At 46.2% G+C, this 21,433-nt stretch overlaps 1 protein-coding gene and 1 non-coding gene across 5 annotated transcripts in view; one reads left to right on the forward strand and one right to left on the reverse strand.

Moving 5' to 3' along the window:
- SACM1L (SAC1 like phosphatidylinositide phosphatase) overlaps nt 1–20,834 on the reverse strand; it is a 58,846-nt gene extending 38,012 nt beyond the window's left edge. For 3 of the 4 annotated variants that reach the window (XM_058727251.1, XM_058727249.1, XM_058727248.1), the window contains exons 1-4: nt 20,692–20,834; nt 4,981–5,078; nt 2,246–2,320; nt 871–998 (exon numbers count right to left, since the gene is read on the reverse strand). In XM_058727251.1, coding sequence (XP_058583234.1) covers nt 871–998; nt 2,246–2,320; nt 4,981–5,078; nt 20,692–20,723 — 333 coding nt within the window. In that variant the 5' untranslated portion in view covers nt 20,724–20,834. Of the gene's footprint in view, nt 1–870; nt 999–2,245; nt 2,321–4,980; nt 5,079–20,691 lie in introns of those variants that run through there. The other variant, XM_058727252.1, reaches the window with a different exon arrangement.
- Nucleotides 20,835–21,130: 296 nt separating this feature from the next.
- TRNAR-ACG (transfer RNA arginine (anticodon ACG)) lies at nt 21,131–21,203 on the forward strand. The gene has a single exon. It is a non-coding gene; the product is annotated as a tRNA-Arg (tRNA).
- The last annotated feature ends 230 nt before the right edge of the window (nt 21,204–21,433 follow it).

Genomic DNA, 21,433 nt, shown 5'->3' on the forward strand with positions numbered 1-21,433 from the left:
GCTCCCCACGCCTCATCCCTGCGCTCCCAACGTCACGGGACACCCGCAGAACTCCTTCCGGGTGAAGTTGCTCGCCGGCATAGCTTCCTCTGGGTCATCCTCAACCTTTTCTTCACAACAGCTTCCCCGTGAACATGGAGAAGTTCACGTTCACTAAGACTTCTGGCCGAGCGCCGAGAGCCTCCTCAAGGGCCGGCGTTCCCAGGGTCAGCCACATCCTCTCCAGCCCTCTTACGTTCACCCCGAAATTCACCTCTAGAGTTGCCGCTTTTTGTTTCTTTGCACTCCCATCTTTGCCGGACGAATCTGTTCGTTCGTATACCAAGGTAACTGAAATGTAGACCGTGCTGCTGGGGGGCTGTATTCCTACGCCACAGTAACCGCAATCCGGGCATACGGGAATCGCGCAAAGGGGGGCTGTTTGGGCATATACACGCACACTTCTATTCACGTGTGTTAAGAGCAAAGAAAGCTTTCTCCGGACAAAGAGGGAATGACATGGAGTGAGCGGAACTTCAAAGGCATCTCATATTTTATTTCTTGGCAGAAAGGATACGAAGTTAAATCTGGCTGTTGGACAGAGATTCGTTTTCTGTTTGTCCTTTTCTATACATATGAAAGGTCATAGTTTAAGAGCTTGAGTCAGTTAAAAAAAAAAAAAGACCAATAAAACATACAAAGGACTTTTAAAAAGTACATTTTATGGCTAGGTATAAAGGTATGTAGGGGAACCTCGCTCTCTGCGCTGCTTAAATAATTAGGCTTAACAGAAATCCATCAAAATCCTTTGTTCTGCCCTCCCCTCCCCTCCCCTCCCCCCCCATGGTACTGCTTCCGGTTCTGCAATTAGTAAGTGACCCCAGTTCTTACCTGAATATCAGTTAAGTGCAACATTGTCTTCTTATAAGAAAGGACGTCAAAATCTGTTGCTTTCCAGATTACATGATTGAAAAATTCACCTATTTTTGTCTTTTTGGTAATGACAATTAGATAATTACCTGCAAAAAGCAGAGCCAAACACACAGAAATATGAAATAGGCAACTCTAAAGCCAAAAGTAGCCTAACTCCTTACTGTTTAAACTCTAAAGGCTGGCGGGGCGAGACCTCACTGTGCCATACAGATAAAAAAGCCCGTACTTTTTTAAAAAGGGATCTTATGATTTGTGACTAGAAACAACAGCACATTATTTAGAAAAGTTCCTACTGAAAGGTCAAACTGTTTCTCAAAAAAATAAAAGCAAAGGCAGTGATCTTAACAGATGGAGAGTAAAAGACTTCTTTCCCTCTCTCGCCATCCCCAAGGCATAGAGGCTTCTGTTAATGCATTTCCCGGTCCGGAGCTAAACATCATGGGTCATGAGATCTGACCACATCAGGATAGATAACGTCCCGTCTACACCACCCTTATCTCCTTGAAGTCCGTATAAATGGCAGAGAAACGTACTGGGGCAATATAATCAGTCACTGCAACATCACAAAGGTGAACTGTCCAGAATTAAGAAGCCATCGCAGCACCGTGAACCCCGGCCGTGATCCTGGCCACCTCCTCCTCCCGCAAATAAAACAAACTAAGCTCTTACCGTGAAATTAATTTTGAAGCCCTGTTCAAGGCTCTACCCACAAGTGCCCTTCCTGAAGTCTTCCTTGTACAACTCTCTCCCAGAACCAGTCACGCTGTACTGTGGTAATTCCCTACTTACATGCATCTCTCACTAGACTGTAAACTGCAGGACAAAAGGGCCCAGCATCTTCTCTAACTCAACCTCTAGCACGCTGCCTGACAGTATAGGAGTTTTTTTGTTTTAAGTTCAATGAGACGACATTTAGATAAACAAAATCACTTTCCTTAGTAACTCAGAACCAAGTAATATTCTCCAACATGCACTATGTCATGTTCAACCTCGATATGGGACCGATGGTATAGAATACTCTGGTCCATCAGCACACGAAAATGTTTATTTAAGTACTCTTAGAATTTACGAGGAAAGGTCTAGTTGACTAAGGATTTCAACTCTAGTTGAAATAAAACCAAAAACAAAACCGGTGGGTTGTTTTGTTTTGTTTTGTTTAGCAGAACCTCAGGCTGATAGATGTAACCACCTGTCATTTGGAATATGTCACTTCTCGAAATCAATGACAAATACCTGACCTACATTATTGCCCAGAACACAACAGGAGTGTGCCTTCGTCTTCTACCGTGTCAGTTTAATTACCCTCTTCGCCCGTCTTAGCTTATGTTCTTACCTGCCACCAGATGGATTGTGCCCAGGATACCAAATATTGGTCTTGTGACAGCTGAAGGAGGAATATCTTTCTTGACTTTAAAAGAAAAAGAAAAGAAAAGAAAAGAAAAATCACATAGAAAAAGCTCACTGATAGAAAAGGAAATTTAATCTGATTTCAGAAGTTACTTCACAGTCAATACTGTGCTAAGGATTCCTAAGCACAATGATTTGTGCTAAGGAAGCAGGGGTCCTTCATCGGTGTTAGACCTCCATTTTGGCAAAATATGAAATCATATGTCCATGTGACATGTAAAGGCTTCTGCTGTCTAGAGTCAGGTGCCCAAAGTAACATGCTTCAGGATGCCCATCAGGTAAATCGTGGGATACTTCTACGGTCATTTTTCAACCAGATTTATTCAACTTCTTGCCAGAAACTTAAGTCCCTGTCTATTTAAGAGAGTTAGAAAGTTAATGGGGGGGGGGGGGGAGGGCATGAATTTAATCTCAGCATGAAATTAATGGGAGGCACAGACCTGCCCGTCCGCCTCTACAAATGTGGACGAGACCCAAGGGACAAGGGGACAAGGGAGGAAGGAAACACAGGTGCGCAGGGAGGCACCACCATTAACCGTGACTTTACCAATAACGCCCTTGTTAGTAAAAGAGCATCTTCGATGATAGGGTTCATTTCATGATTATTCAACTTTCAGCCTGGGTGTTTCACAAAACACACCTGTAGAAGTCTAGGGAACGATGCCCCCGAAGCGGGGAAGGCCGGGCCTCGCCATCAAGGGACTGACTTTGCCACATCCACCTCTCTTCCCTCTGCCAGACTCACACCTCAGGGGCGAACAAAGGAGGCGAGGCCTACAGGGAAACACAGCTGTTCCCAGCTTCCTTCAGGGCCGGCCATGGGGGGGCTGCCCAATGTTTCCTCCAGTCCTAGTTTGATTACCATCCTAGAACTAACTCATTCTGAAACACCGCTGCCAATCCGCGTCCTGTTATCCTGAACAAAGTAATTCTGAATAAGGTCTGAGATTCACCTCTGTTTCTCTGTGATTCAATTTACTCAGCAGTGCCACAACGACCAAACATGACACATGGGGCAGCGCACCGAAAAGCTTAGAGAAAATCCTGAATATACAGAGATCATCTGATAAACTTAAGGTACTATTGATTCATGGAGCTCTAAGTTACATTAACTGCAGTACAAAAGCAATAAAACAGGTAATTCCCAAGAATACATGTTAGTTTTTCATGGAGGGAAAAAACAAACAAACCCCTCTTTTCATGGCAATGGTCTGGATTCCCAAAAGTTAAAAAAAGAAAACAAAACAACAGGAAACAAGTAGCAGAGCAAAGGTGAGTGAGTCAGCCCCTCATCACCACCGGCTTCAGGTCCAAGTATCTCCTCACGTCTACTGATGACAGCTTGGTGTCCTTCCTACGTCCAAGCTCTTCATGACCTTCAGCTTTGACCCCTCAAACGGGTCTGTGGTCTCTACCCACAAAGAAATGTCACTGAAAGGTCAAAAATAATTGAAGGGAGACTGGCTGGCTCAGTCAGTTGTGTATCTGACTCTTGGTTTTAGCTCAGGTCATGATGCCAGGGTCATGGGATCGAGCCCCACATCGGGCTCCATGCTGACTGTGGAGCCTGCTTAAGATTTTCTCTCTCTCTCTCTCTCTCTCTCTTCCCCGCTCACACTCTCTCAAGAAAGCAGCTATCAGCTAATAGATATAGGTAATGCCAAATTATCAAGCGAAAACAGACCTCTAATTCCATCTGGTCAAAGAAAAACTATGGATGGTACTTATCAAAATAACCAGGTAACCAAGGAAATAGAAATTTATGGCCATCTCCTTCTTAAACTTTACTATCCTCTGTATTTTCATATTTCACTTTCTCCACTCAAAGGATATATACTGTTTACTGAACGCTTACTCTTTGGTTACTCAAATATCATACTTAAAAAACATACAGAGGACTCTGTGTAGAGGTGAATATTTAAACAACTGAAATATGACATTCTAAATGTGATACCACCTGGTACATTAGTCACCGAAATTATTTCGCACGTAATCAGAAATCAGTGTTCCATACAATCGGGAAAAAAAATTGTTTTCAACACCCCAGAGAACCAAAACCAAAATATAACTGGACAGACAGACAAGATATAGACAGATACAGCATAGGAATACTACTTGCCTAAAATGTAAGTTTTAGTCAGTAACACATATCGAGGCATATATATATATATATATATATATATATTATATATATATATATATTATATATATATATATAAATTATATATATATATATATATATATATATAATTTTCCACTTACTGAATTATCCTCATAGTCATGAATATTGTCAAAATCAAAAGCAGCTGTTAAATTTCCACACGCTTAACGTTCAACTTTCTTTACACTCAAATACCCTAAATCTTACAGCTAGAAAGGAAGTAAGACACCAACAAAACCAATCCTGTTAGAGCACAGATGAGGGAACGGGTCAAGAGATAATTATGTTTTTAAAGCCTTACAGATGGGAAAACCTTCAAGCCGATTCCTCCTTTTTCATGAAATGGAGGAAGCCTGAGATGAATGCATAAAAATCAAACGAGGTGGCAGGGGTTGCCGCAGCTCCGGGAGCCACACCCCTGCGGCGTTTACTTTAATGACCACACCGGCAACTTCGGTACAAAGTCCTGCCGGCCGCCTCGGCCCCTGGCTGTGAAATACCTGACAGGGTGACTTCTGTGGACACGCGATCGATGACAAGTACGTCATCCGCTCCGTCATCACAAGCTTCCGCATAAAATTTTTCAGGTGTGATGTGCCTAAAAAGAAATGTAAAGCCATAAATACCTAAACCAGACAAAATGGAGACTTCTAAAAATAGGAATACTTTTTAGAAAGCTACTTATTGTAAGAATTTCAGCAGTGCTTACATCCGACATCACACTGATTTCCTGGCACTGATTTCCCGGCTACCGAAGAACAGTTCTGCTGTCCTCACACATGAGGTGTAACTCTTTTCCCTTGTGTATTACGCTCAGGAGGTTTGCGGGGAGGGTGGGGGGGGACCCCCGCTTGACTCCCACAAGAAAATCATAATAAATTCTAATTTATTATATCCAACACGGTGCAGAATGTAGCACGGTAGTCAGGACCAGTCTACAGAACCGGACTGTGTGCTGTGTGACCTCAGGCAAGTTACTCATCCTCTGTTCTTCGGTTCCCTTATTCATAAAATAGGGATCCTATCAGACAGCAAACAACGCTGGGGTGAGGATAAAATGAGCTTCTGTGAGAGGCACTTAGAATTACATCTGACACCTAGCAAGCAAGGCGTATTAGCTAAAAATACTAAGAAACACATTAAAAATTTTTTTTCAATGTTTACTTTTGACAGAGAGAGAGAGACACACACAGCACGAGTGGGGGAGGGGCAGAGAGAGAGCGGGGGACACAGAATCCGAAGCAGGCTCCAGGCTCCGAGCCGTCAGCACAGAGCCCGACATTGGGCTCTGTGCTCGAACCCGTGAACCGTGAGATCCCGACCTGAGCCAAAGCCAGATGCCTAACCGACCGAGCCACCCAGGCACCCCTTTTCCTTTCCTTTTAAACTCTACTTCCTCTATTCCACTTGCCTTGCCCGTGAAAAATCTTATACAAATCCATGCAACCATCACTGACATTGTCTCTCATATACAGATGGCGTGTAAACTATGTGGGATTACAGAAATGCCTCAGTGGTTCAGTTGGTAAAGCATCTAACTCTTGACAGCAACTCAGGTCATGATCTCGCAGTTGTGGGTTTGCGCCCCGCATTGGACTGTGATTCTCTCTCTCTCGCTCTCCCTGCATCTCCCCTGTTCGCATGCTCCCTCTCTCAAAATAAACAAACATTAAATGGGGTGCCTGGGTGGCTCAGTCAGTTAAGCATCCGATTTCGGCTCAGGTCATGATCTCGAGGTTTGTGAGTTCGAGCCTCGCATCAGGCCCTGTGCTGACAGCTCGGAGCCTGGAGCCTGGAGCCTGGAACCTGCTTTGGGACTGCGTCTCCCTCTCTCCCTGCCCCTCCCCTGCTCACGGCTCTGACTCTCTCTGACTTTCAATAATAAACATTAAAAAAAAAAAATTTATATATAAAAAAAAAGCTATGTGGGATTATAGAAACTGTACTGACCATTACTGACTACAAGTTCTCAACCTTTAAGTAGCCAAACACAACTTACATCCTTTTATACTTCATCTATAACCAACTTTTTAATACTAGGCTAGTTTCCTCCATTGGATGGGGGGGGGGGGGGGAGTTGCTAAGGGAATGAAAATCAATCAATTTCAATATAAATTAAGCAAAATGCAACAAAGAAGACAAATCTGCCTTAAAAACGGCAGTCTTCAACTCAAACGAAATACAGCAGTTCCTTCCTTGGCCTGATGCTGAAGAACGTTCCAGTGGATTTACATCACACATCACAGCTTCTTTACCCATTCACTTGCTGGTGGACATCTGAGCTGCTTCCAGTTTGGGATATTAACAAAGGTTCCATGAACATCCTACTACAAGTCTAAGGCAGACGTATCCTCCCCTCCGTTTCTCCTGGGTGACCGCCTAGAGGTGGAATGTGGCTGGGTCTCAGGGGAGTTGTGGCTTTGACTCATATGGAGGGGGAAAGGAAGGCGGAGCCGGCACGAGGAAAACTTTCCAGGGTGAGGGAGGTGTCCGTTATCTTCAGACTGGGGATGGTTTTGTGGGTGTGAAAATATGTCCAAACGGATCAAACTGTACTCCTGAAATATATGGAATTTACTCTATATGTCAGGAAACTTTGTACTTCCAATAAATCTATTTAAAAAAAAAAAAAAAAGTGAGAGTCCTGAAACCAACCAACAGGACTATGACAAAGTTCCGGACAATCTACTCACAGGGTAGTCACCTAGTCTTAAATCATTGAAACTAAACCAAACAAAACCAACACACCGGTTGTTACCTGCAGATGTTTTGTGCAAGTGTAAGTTGCCCTCTAAGAGTAATTCAAGAACTTTACTGAAGACCTAACCATGTGGTAAGAATTACACAAGCATGAGTGACTAGGATGTGGGTAACAGAGTAAAATAACAAATAGGAAAAAAATTAATAAAAAAAACAGACCTCAAAAGCAAGACTTCTTTATAAAAGCTTTCAAAGAGGGGCGCCTGGGTGGCTCAGTTGGTTAAGCGTCCGACTTCGGCTCAGGTCATGATCTCACGGTTCGCGAGTTCGAAATCCGCACTGGGCTCTGTGCTGACAGCTCAGAGCCTGGAGCCTGCTTCAGATTCTCTGTCTCCTCCCTCTCTCTCTGTCCCTCCCCTGCTTGCTCTCTCTCTCTCTCTCTCAAAAATAAATAAACATTAGAAAAAGAAGAAAAAAAGCCTTCAAAGAAAGTTCTGTCTCCAAAGCAGATGCCTTTCTGCGGAGCCTCACTCTTAAGAGTCCCCAATCTCCACACTCTAAACCCTGTGATTGCCCGTGCAGCACGGGTGTTCTACCGCATTCTTTGAGGCTTAAACAGGCTTAGGACCTGAGAGAGCCCCGTGAAATACTTTCATACAATTGCTGGCGCTATCCTGAGACTTCCTGTCCCACCTCCAGTATCTGAGGAACAACAAAGAATCTCTCCTCTGTGGTCTTACTTTTAAAATAATGATTCCAGCACTGATAAGGAGCAGTCTGTTGCCAATGCTGCCTCCCCATCAAGTGAACTACCTGTGACTTGTTCTCGTCCCAGTAGTGGCAAAGCAACCCCCCAGAAGCACGGTCAGTCAACATACACATGGAGGCCTCGTCGGGATGGGAAATCAAAAACCAGCACTCACATAACTGACCATAAGCCTCTGATCGAAACACTACCTTCAACACTTTAGAAGAGCACCGTGTTAGGAGCATCGCACTGAAAAGGCCTCAAGATCTGCAGTCAAAAATACAGCGGTTCTGCCCCTGACCCTGCCCGCTACCAGCGACGTAATGCTGGCCAAGTTCCGAGTGTCCACCTCCTGCCAGCCCTTGTTCTGGGTACCAGTCGAGTCCCTGACTCACAGAGCCTACATTCTAATGGGAGACAATCAGTGCGCAAGGAAGTAATTCAGTGATTTGAGAGGGAACTGCTATACAAAATAAATTAATAAATCTAGGGTGACTTGGCCAAGGTGGGGATGCGGGGCAGATGATCAATCCTCCTGAGGATTAAATGAAACGTAAAAACGCTCCTGGCGGCTGTGAACAAAGACAAGGGATCTCCGTCAACAGGACATCTCCGTCCGGGCCGGGCTGCTTTCAGGCCACGGGCTTGAGCAAGGGGCACGTGCCAGGGCAAAAGGGCCCACGGAGACCGGCAGGGAAGGCAGACGGGTGGTGCAAACAGGTTTATGAAGCCACCCACCTGGAAAGAGCCGTAGGCCCTCAGTAACCAATGGGCTACTTACAACCAGGCACAGTGCCTAAGGTCACGGAAAAAGGGAAAATTCCACACATCCCCGTATGCCCCCAAGTCGCCCTGTAACTATGGCCCCTCACCACCGCCTCCTGGCAGACGGCCTCTCCTCTGCTGTCCTGCCCACGTGGGTCTCAGTAACTTCCATCGTCACCGTTCCGCCCGGGGTGAATGCCGCCAGCCCCCTGCCCCCACCCATTGCTGCCCCCGACATCAACCCTTCATCCAGCCTGGGGGACGCGAACGCCGACCCTCACTACCTCACAGAACAGCAGCGAGAATTAAGCGGGCATTTGCGAAGTACTTTTGCAAAGAATAAAAGGGCTGACTCACAGAGACGACAACTTTTTACTATTAACAAAAACATCCTTTAAGAGAGAAGGGAGAAAAGTTGCAAACTTTCTTGACAGGATGGTGACACAGGCCCAGAAAAGGTATTCAATTCACACTTTAAAGACATAATACAACGGGAGGTACTGATATCTTTGCCACGTGTACCCCATCTGAACAATTTAGTTTTGATAGGTAGATGCTGGAATCAAAGTACGTCCTACTAAATATATACCCCCAAATATGAAGACCACATAAAACAGACCTCTGATTTATCAAATATTCCAGAATACAGAATGAGAATAAAAATTATGAATGTCTTTCTTATTTGTAGATATGAGTCTATAACAAGAAAAAAGCTCTTAGTACAAAAGACAACGTTGGCTTTAAGACAGCATGAAGTGCTGGTTACACCTTGCTACTTGACAATTTTTATAAGAATATGAAAAATATCACATATAACGTTTCCAGTCTAGACAGACACATCCGAAATGGGATCAACAAATTAAAATTTTAACTGAAGTACAGTGAAATGAATTTCCAAGAGTGAAAACCCTCCATTAAAAAAAGCCCAGATATTCTTTGAGAACACGGAGTCTAAGGGGTACCGACAGGTGGGTGCAGGCCGTGGGGCAGACACGAGCCATTCGAATGCAGGTCTGGAAGACAGACAGTGCTTGGAAATGGCCTGACTCACCAATCAGCAGAGTCCAATCACCTATGGGCCGACAGCCTACAGCAGGCGCCTGCCCTCGCCGACCCTGGGACTGAATGCTTAGAACAGTTAACGGAAGATGCTCTCTGGCCTCCACTCATCAGCAGAGCTGAGGACCAGGGTGAGACAGCCAGATGAAACCAGGAGACGTGGACAGGGTCCACCCACAGACTGGGAACATCATCCAACCCTCTTCCTCTGTCAGACTCCCAGAGAGCCGGTGGACCAGTTCGCATCACCCCTCTCCCTGAGCCCCCACAGGAGCTTTGACACCACCTCTAAATCAACTTGTCCCGAAAGCACAGACCGGCAGCTGCCACCTGTGGCTTCATCAAAGAGTTGAGTTCCTGTGCAATCCCTCTACAGCGAAGGCCACCAGTTGAAATGTCCTGACCCACAAGCAGACCCTCCAATCAATTTCCTTCTTCAACATGAAATGACAACCAAGGATCATCAGATACTAGGAAAAGCTTCCATCACATAAGACAGAGTCCAAAACAAACAGAAAAGGAACACTGGATAAACAAACTATGCCGGGAACAGACTGTAACTTCAAAACACGTTTATAGGCGAGAGCCTCAGAAAGAAGACATCGCATTCATGACAGAGGGACCAAAAAAAAGCACGTTCAGAAAGGGAGAACAGGGGCGCCTGGGTGGCTCAGTCAGTTAAGCATCTGACTCTTGATTTGGGCTCAGTTCATGAACGCACGGTTCATGAGTTGGAGCCCTGCGTTGGGTTCTGCACCGACAGTTTGGAGCTCTCTCTCCCTCTCTCTGCCCCTCCCCTGTTCGTGCTCTTTCTCTCAAAATAAATAAATAAACATCAAAAAAAAAAAAAAAAAAAAGGAAAGAAAAGCCCAAATAAACTGTTATCCAAAAATAAAAAAAGCAAGAACATATTCTTGGACTGAGAGCAGAAATAATAATTTGAGTATTCAGCAGAAAGGCTGGAAGATAAAACTGAAGAACTCTCCCTGAGAACAGAATAAAAAGATAAGAGCTATAAAACAGGAAAGCACAGGAAGGAAGAAGGGGGTGAGGGAGGAAGGGGAAGGGAGGAGGTGGGGGGAGGGAAGGGGAAAGACAGAAAGAGGAGCCTGATCCAGGATTTCCAACATACATTCACAGCAAGAATTCCAAAAGACCACACAAGAAAAAGAAGCAAGAAAATATTTCAAAGAAAAAAAAAACAAACCCCAAACGGAAACACACACACACACACACACACACACACACACACACACACACACAAAGGCACAGTAAGCATCAAACTTCTAAACACCATAGAGACAATCCAAAAGTTACCAGGAAAAAAAAAAAATTAAGAGAAAGAAGCATGGAAATATTCAACAGCCACAATACTGGATTATCCAGCAACAGCACACTCACTGGACTATTCAACAGCAGGTCTTTAAAATTCTACAGGATATGGGCTCTGTGCTGACGGCTCAGAGCCTGGAGCCTGCTTCAGATTCTGTCCTCTCTCTCTGCCCCTCCCCTGCTCACACTTTGTCTCTCTCTCATAAATAAATAAACATTAAAAAAAAATTTTTAAAAAAAAGGGGGCGCCTGGGTGGCTCAGTCGGTTAAACGTCCAACTTCGGCTCAGGTCATGATCTCACGGTTCGTGGGTTCGAGCCCCGCGTCGGGCTCTGTGCTACAGCTCGGAGCCTGGAGCCTGCTTTGGATTCCGTGCCTTCCTCTCTCTGCCCCTCCCCTGCTCACAACTTTGTCTCTCTCTCTCATAAATAAATAAACATTAAAAAAATAAAATAAAATTCTACAGGGTAATAATTTCTGACTGAGAATTCTATAGTCACCCACACTGTCAAATAAGCATGAGGATAGAATGAAAACATTCTGATGTGCAACATCTCAGAAGATTCCTTTCATTCACTCTTAGAAAGAAGGGAAAGTTTGTTTCACCAAAATGGAATGAGTTAGACTGAGAATCCAAAACAGGAAAGAAGCAGAAGAAGTTCTCTGAACAAAGGTATTGTCCAGAACAACAGCTATGCAACAGGCCTAAAGAAAAACTAGTCCACAGATTACAGCAGAGGGTACCGGGCTCCCAGAGGTAAATCTCAGGGAAGAAACTGAGTTCATAGTTACCCAGCGTGTTTGAGAGGAATCTTATTGCTGTCACAGGGAGTGAAGATTAATTAGCAACAGGCACATTAAAAAAAAAAAAAAAAAAGTCATGTGGGACGCCTGGGTGGCTCCATCGGTTAAGTGTCTGATTCTTGACTGGCTCAGGTCATGATCTTGGGGTTTGGAGATCGAGCCCCACACCAGGCTCCCCACTGGACATGGAACCTGCCTGAGGTTCTCTCTTGCCCTCTGCCTCTCCCCATCCCCAAAATAAAATCTTGAAAAAAAAAAATGGGGAGTAAAATACCAAAAGAGAGAGATGAAAATGTTGAAAGTCGAGGTCTCTGGGACAGTGGGAATTAGAAGTACAGAAGGGTGCTCTCTTTTTTATTATAAGCTCTGTGTACTGTTTACTTTTGAGCCATAGACAGGTATTATATTAAAATAAAAATTTAAGTTTAAAAATGTGTTAAAACAGCAAAAACAAAAATAAGAGTTATGTGGATCAAGACAGAGAGTTCTGGCCCAATGGGGCTCGGACCGTTGCTGGATCTTGCCTCTCAGAGGATGCTGCCAGAATCCAAGCCGCCGGTGCTGCCACCAGCCTGCTCGGACAACGTTCTCGAGAACGGCTTACGAACTGCAGCGATGTAGGTATGAACGGTGACCGCCAGCTGGTGGGCATTTCCAAGAGTAAGGACGCGTGGGGACTCAGAACCCCACCGAGGATCCCAGCGGGTGTCGTCTCAACTCAGAGACGTCTACACGTTCCTCTGCTGTCTTCCTCTTCTTTGCCTCTTCCCGCCCTTCTCTCACTGGCCTTGACACTGACCCGAAGTATCTGAGCTTTACCCAGTAAATTGTATTTGGTAAGTTTTATGCTCCAGGGGTTTCATTTCAAAAGCCAGTGAAATTAACTGCGGCTCTCCAGCACTAACCACCAGAAACACCGGAGGAAAGCATCCAGTGGGCAATTTCTGCTGACGTGCGCGGTTTCATTATCATTTTTCCTTTCAGAATTCCACCAAACAGACCACCAAGTCTCTGCAGACAAGGACTCTGCTTGTCCGTTCCCCGTGGTATTTCGCACAAGAAGACAGCAGAAGCTCCCTCGGTATTCTTAGAGAATATAACATAATTAGTCAGCAAATACCTACATCAGGTTGGGGTTTTTTCTATGGTGCTTAACTCATGTTTTCTTTGGCTCAGGGGGGGGGGGGGAAGTAAAAAGGATTTGAAAAACTGTTTTCCTTTCTCCTAGCTAAGGAAAGATCTTGACAGGTCAAACGTTAAGTGGATTGGAGGGCACAGTATCACTAACGGGAGGACAAGGGGGAGCAAAAGCGGTGGCTCTCGGATCAGAAAGTCCACAAAGCGTTGCCGCTGACCATCTCGCCCGGAGCTTTTCCAAATTAACCAGTCGACAGGCCACACTGAGTTCTCAACCTAATAAATATATGGACGCCGAGACAGAAGACTCCATGATAACCGAAAATCTGGGAGACGGTCCTCTCTCTACAGCCAAAAGAATGGCCCTCAATTGCTGTGAAGTCTCTCATTTCATTAAACTCTCTCACGTGACTTTTTCTACGAACTAGATTTTGCAAGTCAAGGCAAGAAGACTCCATCCAAGAAGGTTATCTGGTCATTAACTATGCGGATGGTATGAGATGTCTGAAGTTCGCAGTAATACCAGACGCTCAAAATTGCTCTGGTCCGATATACGCTGTCCGGTGAGGTGGTCCGAATCCCACAGGCATGAACCAAAAACTCTAACTGAACAAGACAACTACCTCGGTTCTTTCCACCCTGAGTTCTGCTCTCCAGTAAGATGATACGTATTCTGGAAGATACATCGAAAAAGCAGAATACTTTATAAATAATAATTACTTCCTCTTTTGACTACTTTCATTTGGCTGACTGTTTTGCTTTCATAGATTGCTGCCCACATATGAGATAAAAAAGAAAATTCAGAGGACTACAAGCTGAACTCAACGAAGGCAATTCTATTATACTTAATAGAAATGCATTTAATCTTATAGCCAACTGGGATTCACGAGCTCTTAAGAGTGCTTTTTAAAAACTACCCTTGTCAAATTTTAAAAGCAACGGATTTAATTATAATATAAACACAAAATATTTTTTTTTTCAGAGTTGGCAATATGATTTTCTCGTGTCTGAAAACATCCCCCTTTCCCCCCGTAACGGTGACATTTCCAGGCAACGACTAACCTTTTCAGAATCCTGTCACAACCAGAGGGCAAAATTAGCCCACTTCCAAAATATTACCATCTGCTGACCTCACACCCATTAGAATAGCTAGTACGAGAAACAAAACAAGTGTTGGTGAGGATGTAGAGAAACTGGAACAGTGTGTGCTGCTGGTGGGAACATGAAGCGGTGTGGCCACCGTGGGAAAACAGCACGGCGATCTCTCGGAAAGATTAAAAAGAGAAGTATCTTATCACCCGGCAATTCCACTGCTGGGTATGCAGTCAAAGGGACTGAAAGCAAGGTCTCGCAGAGATATTTATACACCCATGCTCCCAGGAGTAGTATTCGTAACAGCCAAAAAGGTGGAAGGAACCCCAGCGTCCATCCACGGATGAGTGGGAAGCAAAACATAGTAGATACATAAAATGGAGTATTGTTGAGCCATCAGAAAGGAAATCCTGACACATACTATAACATGGAGGAACGCTGAGTACGTTACGCCAAGTGGAAATAAGCCAGTCACAAAGGCACAAACACTGGACGATTCCACCGTACTTACAGGGGCCAAACTCACACACATACAAAGTAGAACGGTGGCTGCCAGAGCCCAGGGGAGGAGGAATGGAGAGCTGTTTAATGAGTGCAGAGTTTTAGCTTTGCGAGATGAAGAGTTCTGGAGATGGGTGGCTGGAATGGTTGAACGATGTGAATGCCACTGACCCGTGTATACCTACAAACGCTTAAGACGATAAATCCTACGTATATTTTAGCACAATTTAAAATAACGTTTCTACTTGCGCAGAAGCACGTCAACTGTCATGTCACAAAACTGTAGCAAAAAAACATATTCTCAACAATTTTATATAAAGAAATCAAAATCCTCATAATCAAAATTACCCCATCTCTCGTTCCAAGCATACAGGAGTAACATTTTACTAGATCTGGCTGGCAAGAAGTAAGAACTCAGACAGTAAAGAGGGTCGGTCCTCTGAGCCCACTACACATACACCCAGAAGGTGTTCCCACCACCCCTCATCCATCTGCCCTTTGGGCCCCGGGGTTTCCTCCTCACTGAGCCCCTGCTCAGGACCTCTCTTAGAACCCAGGTTCATCCCAGACAACCCAGGAGCCCAACACGATCCCAAAGAGTTGATATTTCCAGGAAGCTAATTCATTTTAGTTCCATCTTCTTCCTCAGAACCTTGAGGTCCCTCCTATTTTCTGCACATCCTAAAACCCATTATCTCCCCAAACTGGACTCCTTCACAGGCCCAGGTCTACCTGCCGCCTAATCTGAAGCTCTAATCTACTGCAAAGCTCTGATCTACAGCAAAATCTTCCAGGGCCCCAAGCCTCCCAAAGAATGCTGTTCTACTCACCAACCGGTGTGCTTTAGTTCTCACTCTGCTTCACACGGCCCCCAAATACCCTGTAGCGTGCGTAAGAACCACCGGGACAGCTAGTTAAACACGCAGATTCCCAGACCCCACATTCAGAGAGTTTGCGCTCAGTAGGCTGGATGTGAGGCTCTGGAACACGCAGTTAAAACAAGCAGCAAGTGATCTGACGCAGCCTAGCACTAACATAGACACTCTAGCCTGAACCCCAACCCAACTAACACCTTGGATGCAAACTCCGCTTACCCGTGCCCAAATTTATAACCTTCCCTTCCCTCCATCCCTCCTTACAAAAAGATGTGTGAATATGCTGATGGTTCCTTGTACTGCCAGACCGCCTGTGTCTTCCTCGCCGTGCAGCTTAGTTCGTATCTGTTCAGGGTTGCATCACATCTGCCCCACTGACCTCACAACCGTGGCCAACTTTTCAGAAGAAAGGGGACCTGCTAACCAAGGCAACAGTGTTTCTCCAGAGGCAAGCTGCAGCCGAATTCACTTTCGAAAGGATTTCCTGTCTTACACCTGTTTCAGTTGACCTCTTAAAGGGCGGGGGGGGGCAGGGAGTGCCTTAAATGTTTCCAAGAGTGGATTTCTGTTGTAATCATGTCGTAATTTCACTTTTTTCATTGTTTGACGTTACTCATGTTCACACCAGTAACTTGAAAAGAAAAAGGAGTCACAAGGTAGATTATTTAGAATGGCCTGGATGTGTAAAAAGAATTTTAGGGGTGCCTGGGTGGCTCAGTCGGTTAAGGGTCCTAATTTGGCTCAGGTCAAGGGTACCCGAATTTGGCTCAGGTCATGATCTCACAGTTCAAGAGTTCAAGCCCCACATCCGGCTCTCTGCTGTCAGCACGGAGCCTGCTTCAGATCCTCTGCCCCCTTCTCTCTCTGCTCCTCCCTGGCTTGCGTGTGCGCGCGCTCTCTCTCTCTCTCTCTCTCTCTCAAAAATAACATTAAAAGGGGCACCTGGGTGATCAGCCGGTTGGGTGTCCAACTTCGGCTCAGGTCATGATCTCACAGTTTGTGGGTTTGAGCCCCGTGTTGGGCTCTATGCTGACACTTCAGAACTTGGAGCCTGCTTTGAATTCTGTACCTCCCTCTCTCTCTTTGTCCCTTCCCCGCTTGCACTCTCTCTCTCTCTCTCTCTCTCTCTCTCTCAAAAATAAACATTAAAAAAATTTGTTTTAAGTAATAACATTTAAAAGAAGAATTTTAAATTCTGAATATATCAACATTCTGTTTTCTATATTAAAAATCCAAATGGACACGTCAGCTGTTTTCAAACCTAAGTGACTCGCTTCTATACCAGGCACATCCAAGGACTAAAGTGAAAGCAATCTGATAAGAAAAAAAGGTAATTTGAATAATGCAGTGTAATGGAAAGATCTCTGGACTCTGGGCCTGCTGTGTTCCAAGGCCAGTTCTGCCGTGGCATGGCTCGCCAAGGGCAACGATCTCCATCTCCAACGATGACAGAGGATATACATCAACCTATGACTTCAGAGGCACTGGAAAGACAATCATATACATGGAATGACCTCAGCTGCTGCTACTTCAACAGAATACATCCCAAATTACCCCAGGCTGGGTTCTTTTCGAATGCTGGTGATATCTCCCTCTCACATCGTACGTCTACTTACATCTACACTCTACACTGCCAAGTTCATGTACTCAGGTGATTCAAGGAGGGTCTCTCTGCACAAGGCTTTATGCTTGGTACCGAGGACTAGCCAAGAATCAACGTTAAGGCATTTCTAATATGTTCTACCTATTTGCAACAAAGAATATGCACGATAGGGATTTCATCATTTCCAGGGGGCAGTGAGAGGTTCAAACAGCGCGACAGACTTACTCAGCCCTCCCGTCGGTGAGATAATAATCTACCGCTTGTCAATCCTAACAGGTAGAAGGTGCAAACCAGATAGATGCACATTTGGCGTCCGGTCTCCATGACAGCAGACTGTCATGGGAGCTCCGTGAAGGGAAAGACATGGGGAAAGCCTTCTTAGAGAAAGTGAGTCTCTGTTAATTACATTTACACTCTTTCAGTCTTTATGATAATCCTGTGAGGTAGTTCTGTGCTCATTTTACAGATGAAAAACTGATCCAGAGATTAAGTAACGTGGCCATAACATAAAGCATGTGAACAAGGTCAGCATTTGATTCTCCGTCTCTTCTGACTAACACAGTCTGCCGTCTCTCAGCCCTACCATGGGCCCATGGATGTGATCAGCATGGAAAGAGGGGAGAGAGGGAGAAGGCATTTGGGTAGAAGGATCAAAATAAATAAGCCCAACCCTGAGGCTAAACGAGGGTGGCCAAGTGTGGTGGAAGGGGGAAAAATGCATTGGGCAATTAGGGGACCTAAGATTAAGGGACAGCTTGGGAAGAGACCAGACCCAGATGACTAGGAAATGTGGGCTCGGCCCTGTAGGCAAGATGGAACTGGGGACTGTAAGCAGGGGAGCAGAGGATAAAACCAGGGCGAGGTGAACGCCATAGCAGGACAGAGACAGACTGCAAATGGGTGAGATACTTGCAGAACAAATTATTCTTTAAAATCCCCAGCACTTCGATACTGTAACAGACTGAGCTTTGTAATAAATAATCAAACCACCTCTTGTATGGATCTTTCTTGAAACATCTATAGGTATGCTTTTAAAAATGGCTATTATGTCTGGGATGCCTGGGTGGCTCAGTCGGTTAAGCCTGCGACTTCGGCTCAGGCCATGATCTCACTGTTCATGGGTTCAAGCCCTGCGTCCGGCTCTGTGCTGACGGCTCGGAGCCTGCAGCCTGCCTTGGATTCTGTGCCTCCCTCTTTCTGTCCCCTCCCCTGCTTGTGTTCTCTCACTCTCTCAAAAATAAATAAACATTAGGGGCGCCTGGGTGGCTCTGCCGGTTAAGCGTCCGACTTCAGCTCAGGTCACGATCTCGCGGTCCGTGAGTTCGAGCCCCGCGTCGGGCTCTGTGCTGACGGCTCGGAGCCTGGAGCCTGCTTCGGATTCTGTGTCTCCCTCTCTCTCTGCCCCTCCCCCGTTCATGCTCTGTCTCTCTCTGTCTCGAAAATAAATGAACGTGAAAAAAAAATTTTTTTTAATAAATAAACATTAAAAAAATTAAAATAGTTTTTAAATAAAAATGGCTATTATGTTCTACTAATTCTTACATGGGTCAGAAACTACTGCCACTCCCAAATGCATCTAAAAAAACCATCCCTTAGGTCAGAGGCCACATTTAAAAACCCTGAACAGCATGCCTTGGAGCAGAAAGGGCCAAAAAGAAGGATTAAGAGCAAAGACTCCAACTCACGAACTTCTTGGTAAGAAATGCAAAAATCACACACACAAAAAATGGTGGCTTCACATTGACACAAGCGCTCAAAACTTTTGTTGGGGGGGAGGGAGGTATAACGTTGAGGTCCAACAAATCAAGGAGTGACTTTCACATAACCCCAGATTTACCTTTTCACTCAAATTCATAGTTTCCACTTCTATAAAAATCAATACAAAAGCATCATCCCCACCACTTAAGGGCCAAATTTCCTTTCTCTTTTATGGACATAGAGCCTTTTTTTTTTTTTTTTTTTTTAAAGATCGTACTGGTGACTTTAGTGCCTCCTTGACAACACATAGGCAATCATCAGAGTTCTCCAGTTCTCCATCCCATTCAATCTTTGCCACAAACTCAACTGCATTCCCTGACCTAACCCTGAGCTGCAACAAGCCAAGGCTCCCTATTGCTTGAACGCATTTGAGACCTGCCGTAGGATTATATTAAACCCTTTGGTGACTTTCAGATAGTCAACAATAGCCCAGTTAGCCAGCCGAGAACACGTGACACCCGCCCAGCCAGTACCGGAGTCAAAGACATTTCAGACATTTCGCTGGATTCATTCACCAACAAGGTGATCACCTTGCAAAGGGGGAACTGGGAGAGAATAAGGAAACCTGACAAGGAGAATGTGGAGGGAAGTGTGCAGCTGAGGTTTCCAAAGAGAATTACAGTACACAAAAGGGGCAAAGGGAGCGGGCTGAGGAGAAAGGAATCACCTTTTCTGCAAAATACCTCATGTCGAGTAGATGACCTCACTCCCACTTTTGCATCCCTAACTTTAAATTGAACCTTCCAGAAAGTTATGTGAGTTTGAGGTTCCAGGGAGCAGAGGAAGTGCCCAAACCACATTTGGATGTCCTCCTATCCCTCCAAAGGAAATGTGATACCTCTGCCTAAGTCCCAAGGTATTTTAACTCATTTAGGGATAGGTAAGCTTCCCCCAAATGGCATTAGCTTCTGAGGCCAAGGACATTCTCACACTAGGGCAAGTGGACTTTCATTCTAGAGGGAAAGCATGAAGCACAAAGTAGAAGAAAAGTTATTCAGACGCAAAAGAACCAAAGAGCTCACGGTAATGCTAAGGGAAATGGGTGTTTTTTATTTATCCAGGACAAGCCAAAAGAACCTACAAACACTCAATTTACAACCTTAACAACCAGAGCCTATTTCTCAAAGCCTCAAGAACTTGGCTTTACGGAAAAGTCCACCTGCACTGCCAAAATTCTCGAGAACAGCCTTTGGCTGTCAACACGAACTTAACCTGCTTCGTGCTTGAGTTGCACAATAGCTGAAACCAGGTAAACCCTTTAGGATCTCAAGAGTATTTGACGGTTCTTTTTTCCTGCGTCCTGAAGGCTGGTCAGGCGGGCTTTGATGCCCAGCTAAAGGTTTGTCCATTTGCGTGTGGACTCTAACGTGCGGTCATGGGTCCATTAAACAAGAAAAAAACAACAACAACACAAAAAACTTCTCTCTTCCTCTACTAAGCGATAAAGATAAATTTAGCCGCCACCTCTCCAACACACAAAGTGGGTGGGGTGCAGCACGCCCCGAGCTTGTCGCATCACAACGCCGACCCGGGCTCGCTGGAAGCCGGTCTGCAGCTTCGCCCTCCCGCCGTGGGCGCTGAGGCCGAGCGGGGCGAAGAAAGGCGGCGAGACTGTCATCCTCGGGCTCCCGGGCCTGTGGCGACTCCAGCGGGGCCTTCGGGCGGCCGCAAGCTACAAGCTCCAGGACGGGCCGCGCCGGGCAGGGAAGGCGAGGGGTGCCAGGGGCTCCCACACCCGGCCCGCAGCCCCGGGACTCCGGAGCCCTGCCCGAGGCGGCGGCCCGCACCTGCCGCCCCGCCCGCCACCCCTCAGGCCCCTTCGGTCCGCGGGACTCACAGCTTCAGCCGCTCGTAGGTCGTCGCCGCCATCGTGCACCACTAGCTCCTTCTTCCCCTTTCCGCCCGCTCCGCCCCGCGCCGCCGCTTCTTCCACGGCGCTACCGTTCACCCAGCTCCGCGGCCGCAGCGCCCGGCTCGCCCCACCCCTTTCCCCGCCCCATTCGACCCGAGCGGACGGGAGGCGGCCGCGGACAAACTTGTGCGCACGCCCGCGCCCGCTAGAGAAGCTGTACGGCGCGCGGATTGGAGCGCGCCGGGGAGCGCCGTGACGTTGCGGCTGTGGATTGGCGGAGGGCGCTTGCTGGGGAAAGGAGGAGCGGTGAGAGCCGTGGGCGGGCGCCGCGTCCCCGGGGGCGGAAATGCTGCGCCAGTGCTGGGGAACCTGTGGAAGCTGCGCAAGGGGTGATCTACATCACAGGGAGGGTTGGGCTGCTACAGGGCCAGTGGCGCAATGGATAACGCGTCTGACTACGGATCAGAAGATTCTAGGTTCGACTCCTGGCTGGCTCGAGGTGCACTTTTTGCCCCCTTCTGGGCTTGATCAAGTTACGGGGTGTCCCTAGAAAGGTCCCTGGCTAGAGTGTGAGGGTAAATATGTTGACTTTTACCGCCACTTTGCCCGAAACGTCATCTTTCCAGCTGTGTTGGGAACCAGGGGTCGAGGTGGTTCGTAAAGTGCACGGCTTCCCATTGATGATGCAGGAGCCCCTGGAAAAGGGGTACATAAAGGAAGATACACC

Source organism: Neofelis nebulosa, chromosome 4 (genome assembly GCF_028018385.1).
Source record: "Neofelis nebulosa isolate mNeoNeb1 chromosome 4, mNeoNeb1.pri, whole genome shotgun sequence".
Classification (NCBI taxonomy): Eukaryota; Metazoa; Chordata; class Mammalia; order Carnivora; family Felidae; genus Neofelis; species Neofelis nebulosa.